The sequence below is a fragment of the Lycorma delicatula genome, chromosome 1 (assembly GCF_047948215.1).
Source record: "Lycorma delicatula isolate Av1 chromosome 1, ASM4794821v1, whole genome shotgun sequence".
In the NCBI taxonomy this organism is placed as follows: Eukaryota; Metazoa; Arthropoda; class Insecta; order Hemiptera; family Fulgoridae; genus Lycorma; species Lycorma delicatula.
This window is the reverse complement of record NC_134455.1, coordinates 356,797,904-356,820,948: the sequence shown is the minus strand read 5'-3', so window position 1 is coordinate 356,820,948 and position 23,045 is coordinate 356,797,904. Positions and strand designations below refer to the sequence as shown.

Sequence of the window (23,045 nt, the reverse complement as noted above, 5' to 3'; positions counted from 1 at the left end):
GTATCCTGAGTAAGGGCATGTTCAAGGTAATTATGGTGCATGCAGCGCCTGTTTGGGTGGATAGGCTAAAATTTAAAAGTTTTTGGGATATATTATTAAGAGCTCAATGCCTTTTATTATTAACGGTAACAGGAGGTTACTGTACTAATTCAGGGAAGACATCCTTGGTGATTGCAGGTGTGAAACCAATAGATTTAATTGCATCAGCAAAGCAGCAGCATTATGTATGTTGGTAAGAAGTCAGGTGAATTGACTTCAGAAAAAATTTGCGAGATAGAATGGCATGAAAGTGCTTTATGACAGGCCAGATGGGATGGGGCAGAGGGTGGATGTTATATGCATGATCTCTTCTCAGAAATTGTTTGTGTGAGGGGTGCTCCTTTGGTTCACCCTAACAAGTATGTGACACAATTTCTTTCTGGTCATGGTGCCTTCCAAGACAAACTCCAGCAATTTGGTCTCAGTTTAGTTAGTGATTCTTTTAGTAGTTCAGTTGCAGGTAACGCAGGTAGTGATACTGACTACTACCTACATCAGGATTAGGTAAAGTGAATTTTCATAATTTTTTGTCTTCAGAATCAGATGACTGTAGCCGTAATGGTGAAAATCATTTTATTCCCGTGCGTAGACCTAGAGGCAAGCCTGACTAGATAGTTTAATGAAAATGAATCAAGAACTGAATCAGACCACAGTATTGAATGGAAGTTGTCGAAGAAGATACTGATGGCTTCATACATAATTTAGTTTTCTACAACAGCCTGGTACAAGACACTGCCCTGCCCCCCACGAACTCTCTACCAGTTTTTTATTTTCATATGTTTTTTACTGTTGCCTTTCTAGATTCAATAATAAAATATACTAATAAGTATGCCAAAAAATTTCTAAAAAAAATAAAAACAATCTGAAAGAGCATAATTGAACAAAACAATGGAAACCAGTTACTGTTTTAGAAATACAAATGTTTATTATTGTACTGATAAATATGGGAGTAAACAAGAAACGAGCAATTTATGGTGCAATTACTGGTATTATGCAATTACTGGTGGACTAATTCACCCCAATATATCCCTTAGTTAGGGAGGATATTTACACACAACAGATTTCAAGGAATTCTTCAGTTCTTTCATATTGTGGATACAACAACCCTACCAAAATCAAGCCAACGTAACTAATGACTCTTGTGCAAGATTTGCTCCATTAGTTAAACATGCAAATAGAGTTTTCAAATTTCATTTCACTCCGTGAAAGAATTTAACAATAGATGAGAGTATAAGCACTTTCTTTTACTTTAGTACTTGCCCAAGAAACATTGGAGATGGGGTGTGAAGTTGTGGATGTTGTGCAATGTAGTAACCCATGATTGCATTAATTTTTTTATTTACAAGGGTGCTAGGAATGAATATAAGAAGGAGATAAAAGAAAAAGGGTTATATTATGTTATACTGTTTTAGTGAAGCTTTTGGAGGCTGCTAATGTATTGACCAAAGGATTTCATGTGTTCATTGATAATTTTTTACTTCAACAAATCTGGCCAAATTTTTGTATTCAAAATGTACATTCCTAATGAGTACGCTAAGATCAAATCGTCAGGGTATTCCTGCTGAAATGTTATGAAAATTTGGTGTTGGTGAAAAAAGATATTTACATAAAGATAGCATACTTATGCTGGCTACAAACACAAAGAAAACTCAAAAGAAGCAGGTTTTGGTCTTATCTACTGATGCGGTTGGCATTAGATGAGAGAAGATCAAAAAGAAAGGGTGCAATGATGACTATAACCAGCAAGCCAAGAATGATTAGAAATTGCAATGATTTTATGGGTGGAGTAGATGGTTCTTATCTTATGTTATACCAATATCTAGATGACAGAAAAACAATGAAATATTGGAAAAAGGTTACATTCACCATTTTTGCTTGTATGGTTCTCAATTCTTACTTTATTTATGAACCAAACACAGTCAAACTTCTTTCTTGCCTTGACTATACTATTTCTTTGATTGAAAGCTTATCAGAAGAATGGTTAAAACAAAAGGAAGATAATGATGAAAGACACTGATCTAGTAGTTAGTGATCTTAGTATAGGTGGTAGTATTGGGGATGATGCTAATCCAGAGTTGTTGTTTGATAAATTGCCAAACAAAATGGAAAGGAACTGTTGTGTATGCTGTGTTGCAAACTCTAAAAATAAAATGAGGGAAAAGAAAAAAAAAATCAACATTTGTTTGAAAAAATGGAAAGATACCTTTATACAAAACGCTCTACAGTTCATAACTGCTAATTAACACAGTCTTTGTTATCCTTCTTTGAAATGCATTTTTAGTTAGCAGTGTGGGTAGTTTATTTTCTTCATAAACTGTCCTTATAAGTGTTTTTTTCATAATTTTTTTTCTTTATAAACTGTCTTCATAATCTATAACCATTACTTTTCATCTTGTTTTATGTTGTTCTCTATCAAGGTGAAATAAGAAAGTATTTATTTTTTAAAAAAAGTTACGAATTTTTTATTTATGTACAAAATGTTTCAAATTTGGTGTGTATGTGCAAAATTAATCTGGCTATTGTATAATGTACAGCTTCTTTTGGTAAATATTTTTTTTTTGACATTTTCTAAAATTGAAAAATTCGTAAAAATATTTTTTACATAAGTAAGTTTCCGTATTACTATGTATTTATGTTTTATTATATGGTTAAATAAGGTATGTTATCTTATAAAGTAGTTAATTATGAACAGATCCAAAAAATATTGTTTAAATTCATGAATAAATAATAGAGTTGTGAATATTTTTGTAAAACTACAAAATCGCCAAAAGCAGCTTGGCACTTAACTAAAAGAATTATAAGTTGTAGAAGTTATTTCCTTATTTTATTAACTATATTTAACTTATAATTTATCGATTCAGTTAGATTTTGGCATACATAAGTGGAGTAGTCTTGGTTGTTTGGTCAAATTCTGTACACAAATAAAACCTATGTATTAAAGTAGTAGAAGTTCATTTCCTGAGACTGATACACATATAAGGATCACTTATAAATTTGTTTACTTGGGCTTATCCAACAGTGAAACCCAAGCATTAAAGCACACATTGGATAAATATGTTTAATGCAGTTGTGTTTGATGTCAAACTTTGTGTAGTGGCAGCTGATGTGAATCTTAATATTTGCAATGGCCTAGGATTAGTTACGATTAGATTCATGTGGTGTCTTATTAGAAAATTAACTTTTCATCTTATGTAAATTTAGCTCGCATGAAATTAAAAGTGAAATTCTAAATTTTAATTTAGCCTAAATTATATCTAATAAAATAAAATTTCCTCAATTTTTTGGCGATATTTCTTGAAAACTTTCACAAACAAAAGACATTCTGTATGACTGCATCCAATTAAAAAAATTATATTTCACTGATTTATTTATATACAAATTATTTCTTATTCTATTTAGAAATTAAAATAGAATTTCCTTATTCTATCTAAAAATTAATTATTGTCCATTATCTTATATGAGAAGAGAGTTAGGGATGTTATAATGTGATATACATAATATTAGTTTAATTTGTATGTTTATCATTTCCAAATTATTTTGTACTTATGTTCACATGCATATTATTATCATTACACTTAACTAAAAAATTTTAATTACATCAAAACTAAATCTGAAACTTGCTAAAATTAATTCTGAAAGAGAGTGTGTAACATAGTATAGAAACAGCCGTTGGCAATAAACATAAATATTAAAAATAAAAAAAAAATGTTATCTATGTTTACAACACTGCAAGCAACATTACTGCTTGTATTATGGTTAAATAACATTAATGAAAAGTATGAGTATGTTTAATGTACTCGCTATGACAACATAGAATAAATGTATAAGTAAAACTGAATTCTACTTTTTATCATATTGTTTATTTCTTATTGTTCTAAAGTAACTATTTTGTATAATACTGTATTCAGTTAATTTATAGAGTGAAGATCAAATAAACGTTACGTTTGTTAGTGGTTATGTCATGTTTCTGCTGAATCATGTCACTTGTTTCTGCCGATTCACAACACAGCCGTTTCTATTATACAGCACAATAATCATTACTCGTATTAGTCATGGTACAATTAGTCATATAGTACTCATGTAATCAAATGTTAATAAATTTATAATATTTTGTTTTTCAGTTCTCTCAAAATCCTTGATTTTATCATATGATCATTATTTTGTTCTCGTGTTCAATTTTGAAATGCTTATGAATTGGTCATCTGAACACTCGTACGTGCAGTTTGTTTACTTCAACTCTATAAGCTAACTGAATTTGATACAGTCTTTAATGTTGCTTACTTTTCTGACAGTCTAGTAACTCAACTTTTGATACTAATCAAGTATTTAGTACTTTAATGTATTTCATTATTTATAAATTAATGTTGTTATTCAATTGCTAACACCATTTATTTTACGGTGTAATTTTTAATTTTATTTTTATTTTTATTTTTGTGAAAAAATGTTTTAACAAACAAATTATGATTAAGGGAGGCTTCTTACAAAGAACAACAATCATGTTGAACATTTTTATAAGTGAGAATTATTCATTTAAATTTGTATTAGACCATTCGATGTTGAAATTTAATACCAGTTACAGAATTTTTATTAGTTTAAGTTTTATAAAAATAACAAGTATAATCATTATTTTTTTCAGATAAAAAAGGATCAGAACAGTTATCTTTTGATGAATACAGAAAGTCTCTTTCAGGAGAAATGCCAGAAACTAGAAAAAGTGAAACTATTAAGAAAGATGAAAAGAAACCACAAAAATTACCAATGGAAAATGCAGTACAGAGTTTTGTAAAAAAATTGTTATCTCTTATTGCAGACTCAACAGGATTTATAGTAGAAGATCGTTTACAAGAGTTGCTAGCACCATACACTCTTCCACAAAAAACACTTGTCTATCTTGACAACATTTTTACTGTTAGTAAAACTAGTTTGAATATTTTAATAATTATTGATAATATATTTATATATTCTTTAGTTTACGTACAATGTTTTATTACAAAAAAATGTTTAGTTAACTGGTCCATTTGAAATATTGTTAATAAAGATAATAGTTTAGAATGTAAATATTTCTATAACATATTAAACTAATATAAATTCATTTGCTTTGTCTGTTACGGCCACTCACATGACCTATATAACAATAAATTTGGTTGATTTGGGCTTATTATTAATCCAATCACTCTTTTAAGTATCAGTAAACAAAATTATTTATAAAAACAAAATAATTTAAAAAAGTAAAATAAGAATTTCCTTTTTTTTAAATTTCTCAACTTTTCTTATCAGTTTATGTTCATGATCTTTTCTCTTATAGTGGTGCAGCACTTATTTACTTATCCAAGAACTGAACAGAACATTACGTTGTTTATCACACTATAGTAGCACCCCCCTCGCACCACTGTCAACGAGCTCTGTATAACTGACTCCTCAGTGTATCCGACTGACACAGTACAGCATTGTACCTCGATTTGTACATGCATGCTTAAACTTGTCTGTGTGTTGAATCCACAACTGCTTGTCATATTATTGTGTCGTATTGGGAGAAGTACATACTGTACTACTGTACAGTTTGTGTACATGGAATAAAAATTTGTTTTAATTTAACCAGTACAGTACAGTAGTGTGTGTTTGTCCATTACTCGATAAACATATTGACAGTGTTGCTATTACTGTGAATTTTGCGATCAGGCTAGTGAATTTTTGTTAGTTTTTATCGTATATATTCACTAATGGCTAATCTAAAGCAAAAACATATATTGTGTTCATTACACAGAAGCTTCAAAAACTTGATAAGAGTGAGTCTTTACAAAGACTATCTTTAGAATTGAGAGTTGGCATTACCACAATTAAAAATTGGAGGAAAACAGAAAGGCCCTCGAAACGCATTCACTGATTGTTGAAAAAGACACGTTAAAAAACCGAAAATTGTGAGAAAGCCTAAATCAAAACTCTTAGTGAGTGCATTATGGCTTTGGTTCTGCCAAGAATGAAAGAGACTCTTTTATCTGGACCCATTATTAAAGAAAAGCAATAGTTCTGTACAAGAAACTGGAGGGGGAATCTGAAAAATTTACAGCATGTGAGGGATGGCTTCATAGGTGGAAGAAGCTCCATGGAATTTGACACATTGTCATTATGGTGGAAAAATTGTCAGCTGATGATGCTGCTGCAAACATATCTGTCGTAAAATTTAAAAAGCTAGTTGGAAGAAACAATCTGAGACCCAATCAACTGTACAGTATTGATAAGACAGGGTTAGATTACAAAATGCTACTAAAAAGAACTTTTGTGTCAAAATTTGAAAATATCACTGGTATCAAGTTTGCAAAGTATAGAGTTACAACTGCTTTATGCAGCAATGCCATTGGAAGTCGTAAACTGCTGTTATCTGTATTGGGAAGTACAGAAGGCCTACAGCATTTCTTAAGAACGAGTTTTATGATGAATTTGTACCGTTAATTGAACAGAATTTAAAATAAAAAAATTTTCCACTAAAAGCTATTCTTTTAGATAACACATCAAGTCACCCAAATGAAAATGAATTACAAAAAGAGAAATTAAAGGAATATTTTTGCCAACAATTGTCATACCTCACGTCCAACCTATGGATAAGGGTGTGATCGCATGGCTAAAACAAAAAAAAAAGTAGTCAAAAATATATTGATCCATTTTTGAAAAAACAGAGGTTAAATAAGTGGTTCCTGAAGCCTGAGAGGAAGTGACTGAAACAACATTAAAAAAATCATGGAGGAGACTGTAGCCAAGTATGGAGCCAGAAAACAATATTTCCACCGAAAATTATCCGGTGATGATGAAATAAAAGAAGTGGTGGTACAATATCTGAAAACTGTGCTGCCTGATATTGAACATAGCAACATAATAAATGGCTTGCTGAATGTGATGTTGATGAGGTTAACATTAATGAAGAACTGAACAATGATCAGATAGTTGTTACAGTTATTCAACAGGATCTGAATGTTGAGAAGAACGATGATGATGCTCTGATTATCAAGGTTTCTCACATAGATGCCAAATGTGCATTCAATATTGCTGTACAGTATTATGGTTTTTCGAGTATCAGAACCTGAATTCAACACCAATTTTTTATGGGCAAAGAACTAGAAAGACATAGCAGCCAAGTCCAGATTGTCAACTGTAAAACAAAATAAATTAAAAGCTCCTTTTTCAATAAATTTGTTTTCATGTATTATAGGTAATATTTTATTACGCTTATTGGCCATAACTGATATTTAACATGTAGTATTTTTTTATAACCATTGTATAATAATGTACAATAGTACAGTACTGTACAGTGTATGTGCTGTATTTTACTTTTATTATGAACTTTTTCTTTAAAAAAAAACTACAGTGTTTTATTTTATTACATCATTAAGGTACTGTGAATATGTTATGTTATTTATTTATTCAATAAAAGTCAGTTCTTTCACTCAATAACATCATACAAATAAAATTTGTTTACAGTTCTTTAGAATGCCACATACTTACTGTTTTTAATTTTCATTGCAATTCAATTTCAATTTTACTCCTTGCAATGACTTTTTTACATTCTGACCATCACTTGGTCCCATGGGTGACAGATTAATGGGGTTCTACTGTATATAACACAAAATGGTAGAAACAAATTTATGTTCAACAAAACTGTAATAAAATATTTAATTGAATTGTAATCAAATAGTATTAAGAATTTGATTTATAGCTGTGGGGTGATATGTCACAATTTTATTTTGGTACTGTTGTGCATGTATTGGTAATCATAGCTTAAATGATGTGTAACAGAATCAGTTTGTTTTTGCATACAAACCATTAAGTATATGTTTTTTCAATGAATCTGTCAGGTCACAAAAACTTTACTTGTGAATCACTTTTTAACACTTCAAAACGTTCATTGTCAAAAAATTGGACTTGTTTGAAGATACTCTAAATATACAGAAAGCCACGAAAAGATCTGTAGTCATGCACAAGCTTATAAGCTGATATAAAAATCATCATGAAAGTGTTGATTGTTGGACATACAACAAATGTGCAAGCAATACAAAGTAGTTACATTTTATTACTTTTGACTTACACTTATTTAGTTTAGTTTAGTTAATTCTAAGTAATACATTTGCCAAAATTTCTCTCATTTTTACTTTTTTGTAGTTTATTTATACACTGTATAAATGAATCTGATGAGGAAATTTTGTAGCTTATGAAAAGATGCAGTCTGGCAGGATTTGCATTACTGACTTTCTAATGAAAGGTTGAGATGCTGCCTAATTGTCTACTAAATAATTGAATATTATAATTCACAGTCTGTAAACATGTTTGACGGCCTAAAGAGCAGTGATTCCTTGAATAGAGACTTTTCTATTCTCACTCTAATTACCTCTATTGCATTTTCTTGTATCACTTCATAAATATGAATGTATTTATCAGGTAATAGAATATTTTTAAAATGAAACCTTTTTTTAATTATTAAAATGAATGATGAATGTTTATTTGCGTGGCCCGATGAACCAAAGCTCATTTTTCACAGACAAGACCCCCAAGATTGGAAAAAGTAACATTAAGAAGTAGTATTAAGATCATGGTACACTATTTCTTCTCATTAAAGTAAAAAACAAAACTGATAGTGGCAATTCATTTAATTAATCATACAACAAAATATGTACTACCTTAAAATTTCAATATTACATTAGAGTGAACACTCAACTAAAGTAAAGAAAGATGCAATAACAGTGCACCTTTCTCGCATTGCAATATGTGCAACAGATTTTTCATTAAACAAAATTTCCGCTAATCATCCTGTTCATTAGATTGTATTATAGACTATTCTTCTTTAAAAAAAACTTTGACTAAAGAAATTTCAAGGCATTGAGGGACTAATCTGGCATATTCATTAATTTCAGACATGCACAGTTCTTAGTTTTTCTTTAGTTCTATGAAAAAATAATTTAAATTGAGAAATAAATGCATTTAAAAATTATTTACTAATTATTTCATAAATTTAATCCCTCGTTGATTAATTTTGTCTTTGCTTTCACATATTTCTCCTCTGGAGTAGTCCATAAGTGCACTGCAAAAGTCCATGAACTCTTGGGAAATTTAAAGTAGTAGGGATTATTTGTCTTTCGCTTTTGTTGCTTGATTGGAATTTTTCCAGAAACTAAAGCTCCTTTTATAAAAAATATAAGACTTGGGTATGCAAGATAAGACAATTTGTATGTTTGCACCTCTAGGCCATTGATAAGGGGTCTAAATAAAATACTGCCCTTAACATAATTTCCATAAGAAAAGTGCATAACAAAAATTGTTTCAAAATGAGCATTATCATTCTTAGGCAGTTTTTTTTTGTTGTTAATAAATCTACTTGAGGAACTACAGGTAATATATTTTTTAATTTCCTCTTATAAATAACACTCCATATTAATTTTTTTTTTCTGTCACTTTATTGAGACCTTTGCAAGTTTACTCCTACTTTACATGTGTAGTAGCAACCAATCTGACGCCTAATCAATCTTATTTCAACTTATCCTTAAAATACCTTGCAAATAATTTATAAGCTGCACTTCATACCAGGTAAGTTTTTTGCAAACATGTTGTATCTTGATATTTAGTCAAGAATCAAGGTATTTCCTTAAATTTTCTAAGAGCTTACTTTCTTTTATTGGAAAGCTTTCAATGAGTTCTTATAGTTTTCAGTCTAGTAGTTCCAGACATTGTGTTTGTCCCATTTCTGTGGTATTTACTTAGGATCTTCCCAACCATTCTGAAATGAAAAATGGTATTAGACTACTATATGTTATGGGATGCAGTTGGAAAACATTTTTTTCATCAGTGAAAACGTAATCAACTAGAATGTTTTGTGTCAATGAGTATTTTTGTTTTCAAGATTTTACTGGCCCCTAATAATGATGTAGATGCATTAGGCATATAATGTTTATCCATAGATAATTGTGTTTAACTTTAAAGAATGGCTTCTAATGGTCTTAATATCTTTAAAAAGTTATTTAGAATGTTTTAATGTTCACAGATTCATTATGTTCTAGTTATTATTATTATTTCATTAAAATTGAATTTTCTCCTTAATTATTAATGTAATAATAATTGAGAAAACAAACAAATTGGTCTATAACTTGATGTGAATAGTTCTGCTGTAATATTTTGGTTACAAAACATTTTTAATTTACTGGGCTCTTACAGTGGTCAATATTAAAAACATATAAAAACACATGTCAGTGCAATCATGGAAAGCATACTCATGTTATTTGTATATATGCAGTCACTGATACAAATGTTAATATGTAGGTTTTTGTATGTGTTCAGAAGGAATTGTCATATATATGTATGTATTATTTACTTAGGTTTTTTATCATCAAGTAGTTTAGTGACTGAAAGAATATCAGGCCCTAGAAATCCTACTAAATTACTCCTGCCTATAAAAATCAGTGTAAAGAATATAAAATCACAAATATTGGTTACATAAATCTGTTAGAATAAATGTTTTAAAATTCAGTGTTTTAATTAAGTTGGTTGATTACATTTGTGGATATTACGGTTATGTATTATAATAGACTGTAAAAGTGTAATGACAGTATTAGAAAAATAGTGTAAAGAAGTTGGCTGTTTCATATTTTGTGTAAGTGTACTCATTTGCTTGAGGAATAAATTTAGATTGTTTGAAAGTGGTTTCATGCTTCTAATCTGTAATCCCTGATATTTTTTAATTAAAAAAAATATTTTTTTAATTGCATTTTTTATACCAAACAATTGTTTGGTATAATGTTTGTTGTTTCAGGCTTTAGGTCTCAAACATCATCATGATATAGAGCTTTTGACTAAGGTTTTGGAGCCATATGTAGATTGCTTGACTTGTTCACAGAAGGCAGCAGCTGCAAGTTTAGAAGATTCTTTAATTGCTGCATCGCATAAGTATTTTGTTGCCATAAATATATTATATCAGTATTGTTATATAAACCTATTTTTATTAAGTGCAGCAATTAAACCCATAAAACGCATTCAACTGTTGCACAACAAAAAAAAAATTAATTTGTTCTGTTACACTATCTAAACCTTATCTCATGAAACCATGCAGCAAAACAAAAAAAAAAAAAAAAAAAAAAAAAAAAAAACAGTACAGTGACTTTAATTTAGCGTACTAATGCAAGAAAAACCAGTTCTCTACTTGTAATATAAAAATGAAGTAAAAATAACTTGTAATACAAAAATTAGAAAATTGTTGTAAAATGATCTATTTACCTTAAAAATAAACATTTTAAGAAAGTGTGTTACTGCTGTATTAAAATTTCATCAAGTAAAACAAAAAATATATTTTTTACCTCAATGTATTTCTTTATTAGCCAATAAGCTGCTATCTGTTGAATTATTGTCATCATTTCCCAAATTTATCACAGTCTTCAGTAATATTTTCACACAAACTGTTCACTTGCCATGCCTTTTTTCTTCTTTAATTACATATTGAATACAATTTTTCCAAGCATTTGCATCTACTGTATTAACACCTATCAATAAATTGTTTACATCATTTAATTTAAATGTTGTGTTATTACTCCTGTTGTAGCCTTTGAATTGTGCCCGTTTCAGTTTTATTAATTTAAAATTGCAATGGTATGGAGGAAGACGCAACATGACAAAATTTGTTGATGTTGTGATTTCATCTGGTTGATAATGAATACATTTTTGTTAACTGATTTTTACTATTCTTTAAAGTACTACTTACTTTTAACATGTATGGTGTATGCGATTTTCTTCAAGTTTAACCGTTCAGCAATTTTCGATTTTTAGGTCGAAATTTTTGGAAGTTTTTCAGTTTTTAGGCAAGGTATGGCGTATTATCCATTTCTGTGATGAAACCTTTAGCAACAATTTTGTAAATCACTGCATAAAATTTTCATCATTCATTTCATTATGATACTCTTGGGTAGATCTAGATTCAAATACCATTAAACCACTTTTCAAAAACTGATTTTCAATTCCTTTGTGCATTATTAATAATCATTTACCTTTTCCAGCCGAGGTTTTCATCAAATTGATAAATCTTTCATAAAAGTGTCTTTTACGCTCTTTATTTCTTTATCCATCCGTAACTTTTCCCATGCATTTCTCACATTAACCCATTTATTATAAAGATAATGAATTGTCTTAACGTCTTCATGAAACCACTTAATTTCTCTTAGATATTCCCTACACCATCAAGTAATATCTTCACATTCATTCAATAAAGAATTATCTTTTCTTGACATGAAATAAAAATTCATTGATTTTAAAATACGTTACAATGTAAAGTACTTCTACAAAAATTTGGCATTTCAGAATTGGTATTCATATGCATTTAATATTTTCTTCAAGATAAGAAGCTTGTTATTGAAGTGAAACAAATGAACCCCCTTTTATTTGATAGCAGTCTTAGTAAATAATCCAACTTCTCAATCGTTTTCATACGCTTTTGAGTCTTTTTAGAGATAACATGTTTACCATCAATTTTATGTTTATTATATTAAAAATTATTCTTTCGCTAACACCTGTTGAACTATTTGCTTTCCAAGCAATGTCTCCGACTGCAGATTCAGGGTTATCTTGTTTTAAGGTTATATAAACATTGCCAATGTTTTTTTCTAGAGCTGTTTAATGGTTTTCCTTTTTTTTGTTTCACTAATGAATCTCTCATTGTTGAAACCCGATTGGTACAAAAATACAGGATAAATTAAAAATAATGCAAATAACACTGAATAAACTGTTTTAAAAATGAACTGTAAAACTATATCATACTGTACAGAGAAATGCGATGACATAAATTGAATTACTTTCTTTCACTGAACTGAATAGTAGTGTGAAGCACTACAAATGGTGTTATAATTATTAAACACCAATAACAAAAACTCAACAAGATTTTTAATTGCGTATTATCGGCATGCCACGACACCAGAGACAATTGGTAGCTTATAGTACATTACTATACACATATAAGCAATAATTGCACTTAATCATGGAAGTGACAGAATGACTCAGCCTAAATTATTGAGGTATTATACATGATGAATCCATATTTATATCTGCTGCATGGTTTCGTGAAACAAGATTTAGGTTTTTTTATGGGTGTGTTATATGTGAAATACCTGAGATGTAAGAAGAGATAATATTTTGTGCTACTTCTTTGAGAGTAATGATATTTACTATACTGTCAATCGTTGATGTGAATAGAGGGAAGGTTTCACTTGTAGATTTAAATATCACTTGAATTACAATGAACATGTCATGCTTATGTGTTATATTGCATTTACATCAGTAAAAAAAGCATTAAGAAACCACATGATTCTTTTCTTTAAATAGAAAGGAGTACTAATTCTGGCATTGAAATCTTATTTTTGACCGTATCTCTGCGGGATATAATGTCTGATGTATGTCTGTTTATTGTTACAACAAAAAATCAAATTATTTTAATAGCACATTGTGTTATAGAATACTATACACATACATTCTACAAAAATTCTACACATTTTAAGAACTTATGGCTATATTATCCATTGCTTTCAGTCATGCAGTGTTCAAAGTCTGAGATTGATAAACTTTAAACTTTTATCTTCGTTCAGTGTAGCATAGTAGACAGTCTCAACAATTATTGAAACTGCTCTTGTCTCCTTTCAGGATTTATTTCTTTTCTGATCTTTCCACAAATACCCAGCTGTCCAGTAACACCTACAGTATGACTGCTTACTTCTCAAAAACATGGAAACTTCTCTATGAGAAATATCTCAGCCTATTTACAGGTGATTGGTACTCAACTATGACATGGTCATTATTGGATTTGTCACATTTTTTAATTGTACTGCCTGTCTTCTCATGAACAATACCCACCACTACCTTTAGATACTGCTGGAGAAATTGTTAAAAAAATTGTAAATGCCACCTAACATGTGAACCTTATTCTTCAGACTGCACAGTTATTTATTTGAATTCTACTGAAGTAAGATTATGTAGAACACTAAATACACTTATTTTGAGTCCTAGGTAAAGTGACAAGCTAGTTTAAATGCAAAATATTTTGAGTAATTTGTTATTTGTAAACACGTGAGTGTGCTCATTTTAATTAAAAGAATAGAGTAAACTTGAAATACAAATAGAATAGAATAAGACTACACAGTATACATTACAGTGCATCTTTTCTGAATTCAATAGTTCTGTCATTCAGCATGTGGAGGAAAGCAAAGTTAGTAGTTTTAGTAGGGAAAATTATTATGAGGACAACAAACAAGAAATACCAAATAGTACTGTTCATGATCATTTTATCAACTAAGCGCTAAGAGGGTTTTTTACTAAAAGTATAGTTAAATCTTATTACTGAGCATTTTTTGGGTACTTATTCAATTTTCTTGACTCAATGTGGTATGGATTATGTTCAAGTACAAAGCCTCTGGACTGAGTATACAATTTTATGTGCATTTAATGTGACAAAAATAATAGTTTTTTTATATGACCTGTATTTTTGTTACATATTTATATAATTTATTATATTTTATAGTTCTTAGAATGTTGATTGTAAAAGTATTATGGTGTTATATATGTTTAAAGTTAATTAAATTTCTTTGCGATTTCGGATGTTTAAAAATATGAATTCTTTTAATGAATTGCAAACTTCTTGTTGTATGCTCATTTAAGTTTGTTACTTACTGCTGTTTTATCTTGTTTACAGAGCTGCTGATGTTGATAGAGTTGAATGGTCTTCTGAAGTTGGAGTATTGACTCGGATTTCTGATATGGTGTCTAATCAACTAGATATGGTTCAGACTGTCATCAGAGAGATAAGTTATCAGACCCCAGAGTAAGAACAAGAAGATATTACATTTGATGTTATATATATGTGATATAGAATATATAATAAAATAGCTCAATGGTATGCAGTTGTCATTAGGCCCTGGTGTAATAACCACAGCATTTGATGTTATAGATGACTTGTGTGTAATACTTATAATGGCAGCTCCTTTTGCACCATTTATGATAAAATGTAATTTTATGTGCTCCAATCATGTACCTTCTCATGGGTACTGCATGTTGATTCATGAGATTAGTTTATAACCTTAAATATGTAGTTTTACAAAAAAAATATTTACCCTTTAAATGTTGGCTGGAAATTGCAAATGATTATTTTTTGTTTGTTTTTAAATCACATTAAATAGCTTTTTGCAATGTAGAATTCAATTTTTTTTTAGTATTTTAGAGGTTGAATACTAAGAAAACTTCTATTGCATCACTGTTGGTCGTTTGTTCAAGAAAATTGTTTATGAAATTTTGTCTTAATTTATCTTAGCCCAGTTTATATGGAAGTTGGCTAGGTGGTGGATGTGTTTGGGCATCCCTGATTGGTTGATTGGAAACACATATTAGCACTTTTAATATTCTATAATTAAACAACTGCAAAGCTACATTCTTATGTTAAGGTTACATTAACAAACTACAGAAAATGTTTTTTTTTTTTTTTTACTTCCAGGACCACTATTAGGTATTGCTTCAGAGGATGGGAAGAATGAGAATGTAGCATGATGTTAATATTATTTAAGTATTGCTTCTATTCAACCCACTGGGTTGGTCTAGTGGTGAACACATCTTCACAAATCAGCTGATTTTGAAGTCGAGAGTTCCAGTTGTTCAAATCCTAGTAAAGGCAGTTACTTTTATACAGATTTGAATACTAGATCGTGGATACCAGTGTGTTTTGGTGGTTGGGCTTCAGTTTACCACACATTTCAGAAATGGTCGACCTGAGACTGAGCAAGACTACACTCATTCATATCATCCTCACTCATCCTCTGAGTAATTACCTGACAGTGATTCCAGGAGGCTAAACAGGAAAAAAACGAAATAAAAAAGTATTACTTCTATTCAATTTTGCATATCAAATATAGTCAAATAAATTTTAAAATTAAACACATTTTTTCTTAAATTTGTTTTCTACTTCGTTAAAAGTTTTTTTTGATTAAGAGATTTTATGAAAAATTCTATTTCCACTTTTTAAAATTAAAGTGCATTAGTTCTTCAGTACTTGAAATTGTGTCGCAACTTACTTTATATAGTAGATTGTGTTTACTTTTACTAGTTTCTACAAATATTTAATCACATTAGGTTGACATCAATAATTATTCAACCAATTTATGTTTAAATAAAAACTGGTGAATTCTGAATGTATGCTACACAGAACATTAAGCATTTTAAAGCCAAGGTAAAATCATTAAATTCTCCCTGTTAACTAACTGTTCATATTTTTTGTCTCATTTTTTTAAAACACCCCTCACAAATAACATATTTTTCAAACATTTATCACATTTAAAAGAAATTTTTTCAAAATAAATATTTCAGAACATTACATAATGTCTTAAGTGAACATCTTAAGACTTAATTATGAGTGTACATGGAACATCTTAGAACTCTCATGGAGTATATATAAATGAAAGTGTATATGTGTACTACTGTGTTTTAATACCAAAAAGAAAATTTTTAAAAGAAAAGAAAGATAGTAACAACAATGATGATAATAAGAAGAAAAAGAAAGTAAAAGTAATTCTTTTACTGTGATTGCTTCTGCAAATGATATACAATAGTTATCATTAAATTCAAAATAAATTAAAAGTTAATTTATTTTAGTAATAAAAACATATAAATCTTACAAATATACTGTAATTATTTCATTGATTTCAGCAGTTGACAAAAATAGTATTATCAATGTAATATTTAGTGAAGTGAATAAACTATACTTTTTACTTTAAAGTAAATACTGGTCAAGTAAAGTAAACCCTTGAGACTAAGTGAATAACCTTTTACTAATACTTATAAGTAAACACTTGTAACATTTGTAGTTGTCCAAGTATTTGCCAGTAGTTTTCCCATTATGCTTTTACTTATCCAGTATTCTCTTTACTTATCAAGTAAACACTTATATGATTCATATCCTGTACATCATCATGTTCAGACACGTTTGTCAATACATTAAACGTTTCTTTTGTTTTAATCTTTTCTCATCACAATGATCCGCGGTTGATTGGTATCCGCGAAAATATGTTGGAATCTGATTGCCTCAAAAATTACGATAATTTAATTGCAGAATTATTTTGCGCATTTCTACCGCGTTTTTTATTAGCGAAATTTTTTTTTTTTTTTTGCTTTTTGTTATGAAACATAGTTTGCTGATTTTAAAAATAATACTTTCAAGCAAATCGGTTGAAAATTGGGAAAAATATGATGAAAAACCCGTGCCATAAATCACGATTAGTAACATATGTTAGTATAAGTGAACGTAGATTCAGAAAACTACGTTTTATAAAAATTCCCACCACTCAAAAGGCTATTCATATTGACAAAAAACCATTTTTACTGTAAACTCATTCATTACGAATCGTTATGTGTTACATGTTTACCGATATCATTTGTCAGAAAAGATATTTATAGACCTCAAGTAAAGTGACGTATTTATGACCACAAATTCCTTCTTTTTTTTTGCGTGCTGTATATCATAATTTATTATGTGTTTCAATACATCGATATGTTGCTAGTAAGATAAGCTATACATTTCTGAGAAAAAATGGTCATATTCTTTCTAGTCTAAATAAAACATTTTACATCGTATAAACAAAATAAGTGACTTAGATGCCATATAAAATGATTTCGTAACAGCGTTTTAAAACTGTCTCCCAAAAGGCATACCGTACCATTAAATTTAGCCATGTTTTGGCAAACACTGCTTCGTTTCCAAATGCGACTGTCATGGGTGCTGCCCGGCCAAGAAGCATCAACGCTAGTAATTTTTTCAGTGGAATCACATGTTACCTGAACGTTGATGCTGGGATACTTCTTACGGTTTAGGTAACAGTCTCCGTAGCGTGCTGGTTTATTTATTTCTAAGTGCGTGCAATCCACAGCACTTATTACGCTCGGCATTTTAAAGCGAGAACTCCCTTTTCTCTTGGCTTCATTTAACTCATGAGCATTCTGTGGAAAGTGAATCCACTCAGATGCCTTTTCGTTTATTTTATTCAGAACATAATCGAAAGTTTTGCATACTGTAGAACGGTGAATCCCGAAGTCTTCACTGACACAGTTTTGAAATCCAGGGTCTGATAAGTACCGCAAAAATACTTCCATCTTCTGTTGCGATGACAGAGCACCTCCTCGCTTTTCATTACTTTCTTCCAAAAAAGCGTTCGTCAAAAATTCAACTGATTCTTTTGTAAAACGAATTAGTTCTTCATATCTTCTTGGACTCAATACTCGCCTTTCTTTGTAAGTTTTTGGTTGACGAATGTTGACAAAGGCAGCCATACCAAGTATAAAAATTAAATGAAAGTTTGATAAGGTTACTAAATAGCTACCTTGAAATTCTACCAGTAAATACTTGAATACTCTTCCGAACTTAGGATTTTATTCACTCGTTTTAAGTAAAGTCTGACCGGAATCAGTAATTGCGTGTAGTTACAAGTAAACGCTTGATAAGTAAAGGTTATTCACTTCCCTATTTTACAAGTAAAGAGAATACTTGTCAAGTATTTGCTTTACCGTTGTTTATTCACAGAACTGCAAGTAAACACTTGTATAATTGCAAGTAAAAGTAAATACTGGGTTTTATTCACTTCACTAATTGTATACATTGTAATGTAGTACAATAGTTAATATAATATAAATAACAATTTATGAAATGAAAAAACCGTGGAAATGTTACAACACTGAAAGTAAATAGTTAGGGTATGTTCCTTCTGTGACAAACTTTGACCCTGCTCGGTGCAGCTGCCAAAATGCAAATAACAAGAACACTTATGACATCACTTCTATATCATCAGCTATGATGCCACACTAATTTGTCACTGCCACTGTGATGAAAGTGAAAGATTAGAATGGAGTGCTATATAGTGGGTGGTATGACGGGCAGATCAGATTGTGACATTTTACGATGGGTAAGTGGTGTACAAGATTCCATGCTAACAGATTCCACAAATTGATACTGATCGATTAATACCATACTGCATATGTGTTTGTAGATAATAGTAGTGGTTTCAAACGCCAGCATTTCTAAACTCGTACCAACTGTAATAAATGATGAGTATTTTGCTTGTACAATGTCATTCAGTTTAACAGATTTATTTAATAACACTTTAAATTCAGCAAATATTTTCTCGAGATCATGAAACAACTGCGAATCCTTTTACGCAGAAGGTTGGTATTTCAATACTAAGAAGCTGATCTACACTAGTATGCACATGAATTGGTACTGATTGATTAATACATACTACATATGTTTAGTTCAGAGTTAGTAGCAGTGGTTTATTAGTAGATGATAATGGTGTTGAGCTTTTGTAACACATGCCATCGTCACAGAACTAGGTCACGTAGACCCTAGAAGTAGGAGATGAATACCATGCAATATCTGTAGAGGGGTTAAGATCACATAAAGATACATAATGATACATAAAGATACAGATTAACTAAAGTACATAATGAAATGGAAACTAGAAATATTATGAATATAAATTTGATTGCATGAATTACCGCAGATGTATATTCATTTTTTTTTATAATGCAGATACAATAAACGAATTATATCACCAGGTTTTTTTTATATAGTCAACTATCAAAATGTATATTGTTCTGTTGGTCTCATAATGTATGATGAATGGTTACAAAACGGAAGACCATAAGAGTTCTGCAATCAATACCTGATCATGTTTGGCTATTTAGAGAGCAGGATTTTTCAAACGATTACAAGACCCATTCTATAATGCATAGAAAGTTGAGACTGTGTTGGCATTAACGCTGGTAAAACAAAATCTTTTAGATATCGCAGAGAGAGCATTTGAGATGAGATGTGGTTAGTTAGTTCACTCAGGACTGTTGTATTACCAAGACAGAAATAATCTTGATATAATGATATCGAACAAACAAGGCAGTTACAGAAATGAAAGGAGAAACCATCACTATGTCCAGTGAAAGTCGACAGTGAAGGATAATAATAGTGGCTCATGCATTTTACCCTGATCAAAATCCATATTGATTCTGAAGAACAGTGGGATTACAGTTTAAATGCCGAACATGATAAAATCAGCCTGTATTCGGTTCTTATTCATGAAGTAGGACACACATTAGGTCTTGAACATTCAAATGAAAAGAAATCTATCGTATACCCGTAATACTCTACAAAACTGGAATTGAATAACATTGACATTGTAGCTTTACTAAGCCTATATGGAATGGCTTCTTCAATGAATATATCAGTGACTAGAAAGGATGCTGCAGGTGATCCTGATTTATGTGGTTTTGAATATTCAACTACAGTAAAATTCATAATCAATAAAATTGTTTTGGTTGTCAATGAAAATGTAGTAAGGATCTTGCAACTAAACAAGGATTTCGACAATTAATTACGAAAAAGCATATATATTGACTGACTGGCTGGTGTTTTTTCCTAAGAAATATAAAACTATAAATGGCATCTACCAATGACCTTCGGTTGAAGTAGTTTTATTATGCCGACGGCATGATTTACATGTCTAGCGCCAATACGAGGCATCTGATGGATAGTTACCCTAAATATGTGCACGACCTTAATATAACGTTAAACATAAATGTGCAGAGGATAGCAAACATGTACATCAATCAAACGTACTACTTCCATGAAAATATTATTACACCAAAATAGATGAATGTTTGTTTGCCAGTAAAAGAATGGAGTGTAGTATCAGAATTGTATCCCGGACTACTAACCACAATCAACAGAGTGTTTCGATACATGGATGGACTGCTATATTTTTTCAAAGATGGTTACTATTACGTTTTCAAATATTTCACCAAATAATTGATAGAAACTAAAAAAGTAAGTCTCTACAAATTTGGGGCAAATTCTATAGTAATTTTCTAATGAATAAACTTAAAGTTTCCTTTCAAGTTGTATATCATCATCAAAAGTATAACTAGGTTACCGCATCTTCAACTCCAGTATGTGAAGCATTGTATTATGATACAGTTCTCCATTTAGTACAGATTCTGATGACATCACTGCATAGCAATGCAGCAGGTCACGAAAAAAAATAAGTAAGTAATGTACATGGTGCTATTGTGTTTTTTTTTAATTCATCATATTGACATCTGCAGTGAGTGGCACTTACATTACTAATGTTTTGTATATGACCATGCAATACATCATAGTGATTGTGGGAATAATATTGCAGTACTTTCAAGTTAACCGCACTACATTTCACCAACTCATTCTGGTGTGAGCAATTGACTACAAAAATTAGAATGTCCTTCAAGAATTCAGAGAAGCTGTATACCAGTGGGTATCAGTGGGTGTCTCATTCCGTAAAATAATTTCTGAAAATCTTTAATCAACTTACATCTTGCTACCGTCGCCACTAAACTCGTCGTATGGATAGCAGTCCACATTCACTCTGATATTCCTCAAATTGCAGTGATCGAACTTGGCCATATCTTTAGTGGCATCATTTCTCCTGGCCGTAGGGAACGCCAATATCACCCAAAGCGGCATCTTCTCTTGTGATGTTGTACACTCCAAGTGTTGCTATCAGTCTGCGACACGCCCGATCATTCGAACGTGTACCAATTAAAACACCCGTAGGTAACTTTTTACCCGACTTAATTATATCATTCAATTCCACCCCTTTTCTAAGCGTCGGCAGTAGGTTACGGTACGTCCCAAATGTTCTTCGTTATTATCAGTTTTGACTTGTGTCTTCTGTAGCCACTATCACATTATTATCATTGTTCGCTCTTTTCAATACCAATTCTTGTTTCAAGCGCCCAACCACCTTCAAAGATTCTACAAATACCGTCGACATTCCCAGTGGCATAGCAATATAAAACCGTCTGTTTTTAATTTTGCGGAATCGTATCGTCCCCGAACACCCATCTCTCATTGCCTACCGCGTTATTTTTGCTTACTCGTAACGACAAAATGTTCTTTATAGTGCTCGTTACCCCGAGGTTTTTCACCCGACTGACCTCTTTTCCGTTCAGTTCGTATCGTATCTGATCATACATAAATGCCACCCGATGTTCATTAAACGGCACTTTTTTAGCCTTTTTATCTTTCGCAACGCCTGCAGTATCCACGTACGATCCTTCCACGTGAAGGAAACTCTCGCACGGCAAGTTGTACACGTCCATTTGATTGATCGGTATGCGAATCTCTTCGCAGTTGGTATAGGTAGTTGTTCCGTACGGCGAATGGCTGTGGTAGTGTTTGTAATTCAGCGACTTGTCACGAGAGTATGCTTTTACAATCAAAAGCGGGTCCATAATGTTATCCATTTAAGTTTCCCGCCGGATGGTTGTGATATATATTATTGTTCCTAAATCATTTATAACATTCTACCGATTTGATTTTAAAACTCCAGGACCGTAATGTGGCTATTCTATACTCCGTTAGGAACCAACTTTTTCTCTTTGATTGTGCGTTCTTGTTTGTGATCAAATACATTTATTAACATTTTATATTTACTTAATAAAAAAGTATTTTTTTCCAACTCTTTTAATCTGTTATCGAGTGCTATTACAAGCTTTTTTATTTCATTAATATCGTTGTCGAACCGTACTTCCATCTTTTATAGTTTTTAGCAAACATAGTATATGCGAAAACTTATCGCATCGTCCGGTTTATCAGCATCACCGAGGTTGCACAACTGCGCCGTTTCATATAATAATGTCGGGTTCAAATCGAAGCCTACCCTCAGCGACCCTCTTAAATCGCTTGTCACTTGATTTAGTCTTTCCAGGTTTACAAACTGATCGCTCAAAATGTCCGTATATTCGGTGAACATATTTTCGCTCGTCGAATGTTGACGGCATCGGTATCATTTTTCGCCATGGAACGCAGTCGTTTTCCTTTCATATCGTAATCACTGTCGTCGGTTAACGGGAACCCTATGCCCGGCGGTCCTCGTGAACCTCTTGCGCGTTTTCTGGAGCTATCACCACCTAATTGTAATCTCGGTATGTGATCT

General features: G+C 31.0%; 1 protein-coding gene across 1 annotated transcript in view; it reads left to right on the top strand.

Annotated features, from left to right (window-relative positions):
* The window catches only part of LOC142318421 (dynein regulatory complex protein 1), a 112,848-nt gene that overhangs the window by 40,560 nt on the left and 49,243 nt on the right, over positions 1 to 23,045 (top strand). Inside the window, exons 9-11 of the mRNA XM_075355006.1 lie at positions 4,676 to 4,947; positions 10,829 to 10,962; positions 14,741 to 14,869. Of these exons, the coding sequence (XP_075211121.1) occupies positions 4,676 to 4,947; positions 10,829 to 10,962; positions 14,741 to 14,869 (535 nt within the window). The remainder of the gene's footprint in view (positions 1 to 4,675; positions 4,948 to 10,828; positions 10,963 to 14,740; positions 14,870 to 23,045) is intronic.